General features: G+C 34.3%; 1 protein-coding gene across 1 annotated transcript; it reads right to left on the reverse strand.

The window, feature by feature from the left end:
- Window positions 1–258: 258 nt before the first annotated feature.
- Window positions 259–9,228, reverse strand: LOC110460778. The gene is made up of 6 exons (XM_021513912.1): window positions 9,064–9,228; window positions 7,771–7,893; window positions 7,276–7,419; window positions 6,759–6,914; window positions 6,204–6,330; window positions 259–4,326 (listed from the first exon to the last, which is right to left on the reverse strand). Exons 1-6 carry the CDS (start codon window positions 9,118–9,120, stop codon window positions 4,112–4,114), a joined length of 822 nt encoding a protein of 273 aa, XP_021369587.1. The 5' UTR covers window positions 9,121–9,228; the 3' UTR covers window positions 259–4,111.
- Between the last annotated feature and the right edge of the window lie 1,791 nt (window positions 9,229–11,019).

The following is an 11,019-nucleotide window of genomic DNA, read 5'->3' on the forward strand; positions in this document are numbered from 1 at the left end:
GGCCGCAATTTTCGTTGACCTTTGGCCATGGAAGGTTTCTGCAAAATTTCATTGAAATTGGTTCAGGGGTTTTGGAGAAGAGGTCGAAAATGTAAATTGTTTACGGACGCACAACGCACGGCGGACAAAGCAGGAGAAAAAGGCGATCGCAAATGGTCACTTGAGACTTTGTCTCAGGTGACCTAAAAACTGATGCCGGATGACAGATACCAACAGCAGGCACTTCATGAAATGCAAGATAAAAACGACAAAAAGATATGATTTTGCTAAATAGTTTTAATTTCTTTCATTCACTTACTAAATCAGTCATGTTAGATAAAATACATCTCACATTTAACACGGAAATGACACTACAGTTAAAACACATAAGAATGTCTTACAAAATTGCCGATACTCCAGAGAAACAAAGGGAGACAAAACGTATATAAAATCAAATAATATTGAAATTTTTAAATTTCATTCATGTTTAAAATAAAAAATTAATTTACCTAATATAAATATGTAAATGGAATAAATTGATTTGATCTATTAAATTAAAAATTACTCAGTCGATCAACAACTTATATTCTGACATCAGAAAATCTAGCCTCTTAAGTTAAACATAACACAGTCTAAAATCACTTTAAATCTATATAAATCAATCTTATAAAACAACCAGTGATGGCTTCATTTATTTAAAATAAATTCAAACACTCAACATTTATTTGAAACTATTAAAAGGAGTTAGCAACAGCTCAATGATATTCAGATTATTTCTCAATGAACAGAACAAATAGTGATGTGATTTATTACCCCATACTGTGAGTATCGGGCAAGTTCTCATCCATAGCGCTTTTATTCAGCAAATGAAAAACTTTCAATAATGTTTTGCAGCTCTTTTATAGGAAAACCTAGTTGATGCAGAATTATTTTTAAACAAGTGTATGGATTAATACACAGTACATGCCTCGGTTGTTCTTGACAGTGTTGCTATAAGTACTATTTCACATGTCCATTCCATTCAAGTTCATAAAACTTTTCTGAATTTAAAGTGTTTCCAACTTAAACAGTTCAATGAAATTAAAAGACAGAAATTATTGTGAAAATTAAATGTGACTGTCTATATTTGGAGTATCAATCAAATTTCAGCTTCACCTTTCCACTACCACTAACAAGTATTCCCAGATCACAAAATGTCCTCTCATCCAAACCGATGGACATTCACACAATAAATGCATTTAGGAAAGTTCAAGTAATCTTAAAGTAAAAGGATCAAGTGCTTCAGAATATACACTTCCTTGATAAATGATGGCCATGATGTCTGGAGCTTAATTAGAAAAACAATTTAGAACTATTTAGCTACATGAAGGATATATGCTACTTTACTGCGACTTTCTCCTTTCCAAAGATATCCGCAATAAAAAAAACTCTCGTTAAAAATAATCAACGTCATTAGCAGCTATTTCAAAACTGATCATATATGAGAGCGATGGATTGCACTGTTTAAAAGAAATAAATTGCACTAACGTTATAAAGTAAGTAGAATTTTGTATAAATACGTATATACCCAACCACCTATGATTTTCAAATAAAATGGCCTCCCAACTCTGCAGCACAATCAATTCTGGAATAACCTGGATTCAATATATAGATTTTTGTCTGTCTTAACAGACACAAAAGTCGACTTATAAACGCAATTACATTCAGGTTAATATTCGTTAACAATATCTGTAATTTGAAGACAAAAAGGAAATGATTTGACTGTTACTGTAAGACACTGGTGTATTCAGCAAGGTAGCATATAACCTTACTTTCTTATGTGCAGATATCAACAGTGAATTTGTTAATTCATTATAAAAAGCCATGAGTGCATATTATAGTTTACAACTGTGAAAAATAATACAGGAACCATGACCACTATCTACTCCAACAATTTTGCCATTTGTGGATGATATAAACTTTCTGAACAAAGAAATGGCATGTTGTTATGAAACATTTTTGTTTGTTCTGAACAAAATAGTACTCAAACGATGATATACATATTGATGTGGAATACTTCATTTTAAATTGATGTGAAAAAAGGTAAATATCTTCTTTTCATATGAGAAATAAAAATATCTTGATTATATACTAGTTACAAGTTCACTATGTTCGTATGATATCAAAAACGGAAGAAAACAATAACGCGTTACATAACAACACTTGAAACATTTCAACACACCACAATCTCCATTCTTTATGTTTCCTTTTTTTCTTTATATTGTTTTACATTTACAAGTAAGTGTGACGATGCTTTCACGGTCAGATGTTGAGCTAATACTCGCCGAATACCACACTTTCTTCCCACATAAAGACAAAGAGAGCTACCAACCAAGTTAACAAGACTGAGTGATATATGGTGAAAATACTTGTTAATGTTTAAAGATGAATAAAATTCTTTTTAAAACTCTTTGATTCCCTGTATCAATATTCACAGTTCCAATGTTTCTATGAAAACCATATATGTAAAGTAAAAAGAAAATACATAGGGTTGATTTTCTCAATTTATCTAATATAAATTTTGCATGGTTTCTGCAAATCTATAAAAAGTCACTTTGATAACCCCGAAGTTAACAGAGAGCTATATGTTATAAATAAATGTTTATATATTGAGTTATGTAATCCCTAGCCAAACATTAAGGAAATCAATGCGTTTGAACAACAACAAAACAATAGATGAAAGCATTATACTGCATTGACACAAAGTTTAATACAAAAAAATCACTGCTAGAATATTGTGAATGTACTTGTATATAAAACACAACCTATCATAGTGACCTAATCATACACTCAATGTATCATCTTGGTTTTAAATAAACACACAACACATTTCATTTAATGAACACATCAATGAAATGTCAGCGCTAAGTAACTCTGGCATTTTTCAGTAGATACCTATTATATTGTCCTTTCTTCTGCATGAAAATCTGTGAGAGTTGATAAAAGAAGTTGCAAGTTTGTTTTAATGTTCAAATTAATATATGTGAATGGATAATTTCAGAATTGAAGAAATTTCATCATCTGTAAATTTATTTAACAAATGAATTAATACCAAGCAAAAGCTTGTCACTCATAGGATATGGTAATTATAATTTCTTCTACATTAATGATAACTTTTATTACATTTTTTACCATATTTTGCATCCTAAACATGATCATAGTGTATAACAAATACCAATATATATAATCTTCAAATTATTTAAGATAATTTTTAATGATCAAAATCTAATTGTAATGCTTCATGATTATGCTATGCAAATTGAAATTGCTGCCACTTCAAACTCCTTTTTTCCCCCAGATTTGTAAAAAAAAATAAAAAATCTACATCTCTAATAAAACAATCAAATCTAATAGAAAACTCACATCACAAGAATTATTCAATGATAGTTCCTAACATATCATGATGCTCCAAAGTTTGAACACTATTCTCACTTCCTATGATGCATTTAATTGAATTTAAAGTTATTAAATATATTAAAAATAAACATTTCATTTTCATAATTCCATTGAAAAACTATGTTAACGTGTACCTCTGACAGATAGGCTCAAGAAAAAACGATGTAAATGTATCTGACCGATAGGTTCGAGTTTAATGCGTACCTCTGACAGATAGGCTCGAGGAAATTGTCTCCCCTTGGTTGTCTTGAGGAACATAAATATCCAATGCTTGAATGGGGTCTCATGCAAAAAAATACATTTAAAAGGAATCAATTATTACTCTTAGTCTGTGAGGAAAGATGAAGAAACAACCACATAAAACTAACAAAAATGAATATGGATATGTTAATCACATTATGTGTGAAAACAGACCATGCACAAAAAAAATGATATAAATACTTAGTGCACAAGAACTGGTTACTTTCATTCTTTTATTGAAAACCATGTATTCACTTTCAACTCTAGATGAAAACCATATACAATCACAAAATCTGCAAATTCTATTCACCCAGCTAAACAAATGTCTAGATGAAATCACATATATATCCTTGGGATTTCATATACAGAAGAAATATCAAGAACTTTGCCAGTGAATGATAACATATTTATGATCAACTCCAGATAATTTATGAAATGATTTATCAGATGGCATCTCTTACTCATCATCTACCTCCTCCTCCTCATCTTCAGCCTCTTCCTCAATCTTCGCTGCAGCAGCTTTCTTTGATTTTCTACCACGTTTCAAATACTCTTTGCCATCTTTAGCTGTCTGCTGCATTGTTCCGGCCCGTTTCATTGATGGTTTTGGATTTGACTGAGATCTTGTTTTCCTACCTTCATTTACATTGATGTCTGGAACTACATAGGCCGCTACAAGGTAACAAAAGTTTTATCAAATATTGGTAATTCAACTGTATCTGGAAAAAATATTCAGAAATGACAGTGCAAGGAAGTCCTATTAAATAGACCAAACACATGGTAAGACAAGCATGGATGCATAATGTACTCATTATAATATTGTTAGTTAAATTTTCTCTTTAGCCAACAACAGTATTTTGATAATGGCTTGAAGAAATCCTCAACCCTCGGGGGATTATAAGGTTATCTAACCCTTGGCAGAGCCTTTGTTTGAACAACCAAAATAATTTCCCCTCTGCTAAGATGTTTCACTTAAACCCCCACACTATCCACACTTTAACCGGTGTTTAGATATCCTTTTCTCTCATTTCCCTGTGTGTAGGATACCCTGGGCATAAAAGAGTCTTACAGTCTCACCCTAGGGTTGAGACGGGGGGGATCCCCCTATTCATAACAATGGTATGGTGTCACATCAACAATCGATGACGTCACGTCAACAATCCATCAACGTCACGTCAAGCCTGAGTTTATCCTGTAAAATTTACATTACATTTTGTATATGATACAAAATAGGTGAACAGGGCAAGATGAGAATAATTTACCCCCTTGTGGGTAATATAGGGGATTCTCCCACCCTTCACAGGTGTGTCTCGGCAGAGCCTCGAGTTAGACAATCAAAAAACATCACCCCTCAGATTGGAGATTTCTCAGTCACACCCTCAAGGTAGGGGAAGATTCTTTTATTCTCTTACCCTGGACAGATTTATCCTTACTTTTACTGGTGTGAGATTTCCTTGAGACAAGCTACACGTGCTCTTTGCACGTTCTCCACAATAAACCTGATGTCACTGATGTGACCCGGAAGAAGAACTATTTTTATGAAGTCACACACATACACAAGATCGTCTGCAAATCTTGTCGTGTTAACATTTGACATCAAAGAAGACGGGATTGATTTTAAATTGTTTAAAATCGATGATCTGGTCAATTTTGGATCATATGATGTGTTAAGCGTCTGAAGCATACATATAATATTAATACTCTATCCACGTGTTCCTGTTTACAAACAATATTTTTTGTCTTAAANGGGGGGGGGAAGATTCTGAAGTTGCCAAACACTCGGCAAAGCCTTGTGTTTGGCAACTTTAGAAGTCCCCCCCCCCCTTCGAGTTGAGATCCCCCTATCTCAACCCCAAGGGGGTTAACGATTTTATTAATCTCAACCCTTGGCGAAAGATACCTAAGTTGACCAACACTCGGCAAAGCCTCATATTTGGCAACTTAACAATCTTCCCCATCGGGTTGAGATTCCCCTATCTCGCCCCCATGGGGATGACAGATTCTATTAATCCTCCCCCATTCAACAGAGATATCCACATTTCTGGACAGGGAGAGGTACCCTGGTCTTACGCTTGGATAAAGACGAGGAATTTTCCTGTCATAACAATTGTATAACCCCACGTCAACAATACGTTGGTGTCACATAAACAAGGCAATGACTACATGCCACCAAAAGCAGATCATGGAGGATAACTCTGATCTGCTTGAAACTAAGAAATAACGTTTACATTTTGTGAAATTACCACTTGCATTTTATATGGGAGAAAAATAATCATTCCCCACTTTAGGAGCAAGACAAAAAAAATCAATTGGTGTAAGATTCTAGCCCTCAGCAAACCCTCAGGCTCGACATTTAAGAATCTTACCTCTGAGTTGGAAATTTTTCTGTCTTACCCTTAAGGTGGTGAAAAATTATATTTACCACCCCTAAACCTCTATGCCTACAACTGCTATCCCCATACCGATCCTTCAATAAAAAGGGATAGTTAATGTAGATCATAACTAAGGAGAAAGGACATGATAACTTAACACCTCAATTAAATCCTCACCTTCTCCGATTGTCTTGGCAATAGATGTCATCTTTTTGGGTGTTGTGGCTGCAGTCTGTTTGAGAGCCTTAGATTCTGACCTCGTGTCCCCAAGTTTGTCCTTTCCAATGTAGTATGCCTTTGCCTCCTGATAAGCAATAAATCAAATGTGTAGTAATATGTTTTGACCATTTGAAATACAAAATGTATGTAATTGTTATATCAGACAACAAACATCCTCATCATGAGAAATCGTTTGTATTATTATCAAATACTCTTTTTTTATCAGAAAACGAATAAACTATGAAAGAAAAATTGTAAACCTGAAAAAGTACAATACATAATTTTCTTATTAAAATACATTCAAAATATGCAGTCACTATGGCTGCAATAAAATATACAAAATTGACTAACTCAGATACACTATTTAGCACTGAACTCAGACCAACTATTTAACACAATAAGAAATTCACTTTTATGTGTTAATATCATTCATTCATTGTCCAATTTTAACCATAGTAAACTAAGCTTTGTTTTGCTTTATTTTTAACTTGTATTTTGAAGTTTGATTTTCACCTTTGCTGTGGCTGCCATTGTGCCCTCTTTGGACATGCGAGATTTTTTTGACGGAGTAGGAGGAGTTTCTTTCGAGATTTCATCAATTTTTTTTTGTTGGCCTCGAGTCATGGCATCCGCGTCTGGTTTGTTTCCTCCCAAAATAGCTTCGGCTTCCTACATTTAGAAGAATTAGACAGTTAATACTAGCAATAGTGATCACTCCAGACAGGTGAGATTTCCGTTGTTTTTTACATTACAGAGTCTACTAATTGCACGAATAACACTATATTAAGTATGTGCAAAATGAAAATCTAATAAAACAAACAAGTACGCATTTTCATTAACTTCTTTAAATACAGGAAATACATTGTTCGTTTAGGTATAAGTGTACATTGTTTACATATGGATGAACATAATTTATGGTTTCTAATTTCGTTTAAATGCCTTTGCTATTTATTACTAGACATAATAAATAATTTCATCCTCCAGTGGATGATCTTGGCTTCGATCTAGATTTTTTTATGTTCAGCCTTACCTGAGCTGTGCCGATCATTGTAACACCCTTAGCCATGCGGGGTTTTTTAGCCGGAGGATCTTCCTTTTCATTAATCTTTACATTCTGACCTCTGGTTTTTGCATCTTGATCAGGCCTGTCATTGCCCAACAAAGCATCAGCTTCCTGAAATATTTACACAATGCCATGTAAACAATTAAGCTGACATATTACTGCCTTTTGTCATTCTCATATTTCCCACCTATGTAAACACTATAATGTTTCATACCAGTGACCATGGTAACATACCAAGGCTTATGATATTGAACACTGTCACAAAGACCTAGTTAAGGTGAGGCATATGAAGATTTCTTTTATAATAACCACTCTTCTTATTATTTCTTCTTCAAAAACAGTGTTTTTCCCTGGCTGCGTTAGCAGCAAGATACAGTATTGTTCTTACCACGATTAGGAAAGTATTTTTTTTGTCAAGCAAGTAAATTTATCATAAGGTCTTATATTTTTCTTTGGCCTCACCTTTGCTGTTACTATCATGGTTCCATCGCGTGCCAGAGCAGGTTTGTCAGCCTTAGGGTCCTTTAGCCCCTGCATCTCTAGAAGCTTGTCTTTACCAGCTGCTTCCAAAAACCCTATTCCTTCCTGCAACATATCAATTTAATGTTATATGTTTATAAAATAATAAATTGCTTGTCTTCACCCTTTGATTACCGATTTTATTAATAAGCTCTGAAAAAAACAAGTTACTTGAGGTAAAACATGCACATGTATACACCTGGAGAACTTAGCAATTCGGAAAAGTAGAATAATTTTATGACGTTTTAATACAAGATTTATAAAAAAAAAAGCAATGATACAATACAATAGATCCAGAGATCATTAAGTTTCTCCTTCTACTTAACTCGGGTTGTCAATTTTTTTAAACTCTCAAATTTTAGTTATACATTTTGAAAAAAAAAGTTTTATGAACTTATGTATTTTTGCAGATCGATAGAATGTAGTGGAATAAAATATGGATTTTATGTCTTTGTTTTCTTTCTTAAATTTGGGTGATTTGATGCAAATATTACATACGAAAAGTATACGGTTTTTTTACTACACAAAGAAGTTAGTGGCGGTGTATTTTGACAAATTCTTGTTTGCTTACCAGATTCGGCACTATGTTTAATGTGTTAAGAGATTCAAATGTATAACATTAACCCTTTAATATGTCGACTCGTCAGCACAACAAACATGTCGCACGGACTGAGTTCACATGTTCAAACACGCGTGTCCACGACAGTCGATACACATGGGGATACACACCCACTTCTATAGTTTTCACAACCGGCAAGTCAATACTATACAGACCGGTTGAAATTAAATCATGCGTTATGACATGACAGCGCGTAAACGAAGCATGGCATACTATGTTGGTATCAATGCATTGCATTCGTGAACAGACAACTCTTGATTTTGTTTCCGTTGCTGTCAAGATGCTTAAATGTAACCCCCTTCCCATTCTTGACCTTTGCTAAACTGTCAGCCATCTTGGAAATCCAAAGATAGCGATACTGTACAATAAATTATAATTTTTGCCTTCAAAACAGGAGACACTCGTATCAACAGATATTGCAAATACTGAGAAAATGATCTAAAAACGTAATGTTGTATCATACTAGTAATACAAATCAACTGTTTGTGCACAAATAGTGTGTATATTGGTAATGACAGAAGCATTCGCAATGGCCGAAATACTGTGCAGACATCGGTAAAGCTGTCAAGATTCAACTTGGTTTTTCTATGTGTGCTTCATGTTGGATTTTTTCCTACCTTGGCAGTAACCTGCATGGTACCATCACGAGCCAAACTGGATTTGGAATCAGCCATATTGAAACGTTACTGTTCTAAATGATCCAGTTGAAAAACCCTATCTATATGTCTGTTCTTCACATGTACTGCTGAATCGGCGATGGAAGCGTGGTCACGTGGACGGCAACCGACATGTTGATTGGTTAACGAAAAAGAGGTTGGTCTCAACCGGGGAAAATGAAAATAGAGTCAACATGTGCTTGTGTTTTGGTAACAAAGTTGTTGTTTTCTTTACAGATTTGGTCAAAATACTCATTAAATCATATGTAAAGTGTAACATTGCTACGTGTTTATTGTTGAGAATATTAAATTGAGTGATTATCATCTGATATTTAAAGATTTATTGAGAAAATGGACAATTTAGTAGAATAAAAGTTTAGAATGTCTACTTTCTTGACTGTCTAGTTAATAAATAATACACTTACCATGGTGTGTTTTCCGTATAAAATATTGTTATGCAAAGTAATTTAATGTACTTAAGTTGTATTATGGTTAAGTGATACTATACAAAGGTAACACATTTGAAAATTACTTACTTTTATGTGCAATACAGAGGTTCATGTATGTAGACGCGGGAAAATGTAGTAACTGATTCATTGAAAATAACATACATTTAGGAATTAAAAGAACAGAAGGATGACGCAAGATGTCCATTAGAAGCATACATTGATTATTACTTTTGTGATATTTGGTAAGTTATTATTTCATGTACTCCTAACTTCAATCAAACATTTAGAAAGCAAAATCTAGATGTCGGTTAATTATAAAGGGCAGTGTCTTTCCGGATCACCAGCACATATGTGTGTTTATTCTTGCAAGAATAAGAAATTATTATGTCATTTTCATTCAAACATAATTGGGAGATAAAACCTTGCTATAGCCATCTTTAATGTTCATGAAGCGTTCGGGACAGTCCTAGTTCAGGCTAATGGATACGGGAAATATATAGAATCTTCGATTTCATGCACAAGACTGAAGAAAAACTATTGCAATGGTAGAAACATATAGGGCAGTATCATGAGAAATCTAATCGGGAAAAGTTTTTTTGTTATTATAATATGTGGCATATCGAGATATTTCATAAATTCCAGATCTATTGAACTTCAGTGCGTTTTTTGTTATCAAAAATATAAATTGTGTTCATTATGGACACCCCTCCCCTACGTAAACCAATATGTCCTAATTCACCTACACAGGGGCGGGTCCAGGTGAGGGCGTAATGGGGGAATGCCCCCCCCCCCTCCCCTTTCAAAAAAAAACAACAACACAAAACCATCGTAATCTGCTAATATTATATTGAATATGGCAATTTATCATATTCATTAATTAAACACATACTCTGATTTCTTTTTATACTGAATCCCCCATCCGATGGGTGATCCGTAGTTTATTAGCAAAAAAAAAGATCCAATTTTTTTTCGACTCGCTCCGCTCGGCAACAGATTTGATTCTACGCCCCCTCTTTCAAATATCCAAGAAACGCCCCTGCTACATGTATATGGATATATGGCCATATTAATTCCTCGCTGGAACATCAGCGCATTGGATGGTCCAAAACCGAAGAACTGGGTAGGGTTCCAAAATAAGACTACGAGTTCTGGTTGACCGATACACGTTTCATTAGTAACCACTCATGATTAATCTTATCCGCAGGTTTGATTTGGTTTTATATTGCTCAAAATTAACAGCCAATGTTATGCAAGATCGTGCCTCCCTAAATGTGTAATGTATGCATTCGTGTATTGCTGGATACAGGGTATATGTTGGTGTATTGCTGGCCCTGGTGACAGGGTATATGTTGGTGTATCTGCCTCCTGGTGACAGGGTATATGTTGGTGTATTGCTGGCCCTGGTGACAGGGTATATGTTGGTGTATTGCTGGCCCTGGTGACAAGGTATATGTTGGTGTATCTGCCT

The sequence above is a fragment of the Mizuhopecten yessoensis genome, unplaced genomic scaffold, assembly GCF_002113885.1.
Source record: "Mizuhopecten yessoensis strain PY_sf001 unplaced genomic scaffold, ASM211388v2 scaffold1379, whole genome shotgun sequence".
NCBI classification, from domain to species: Eukaryota; Metazoa; Mollusca; class Bivalvia; order Pectinida; family Pectinidae; genus Mizuhopecten; species Mizuhopecten yessoensis.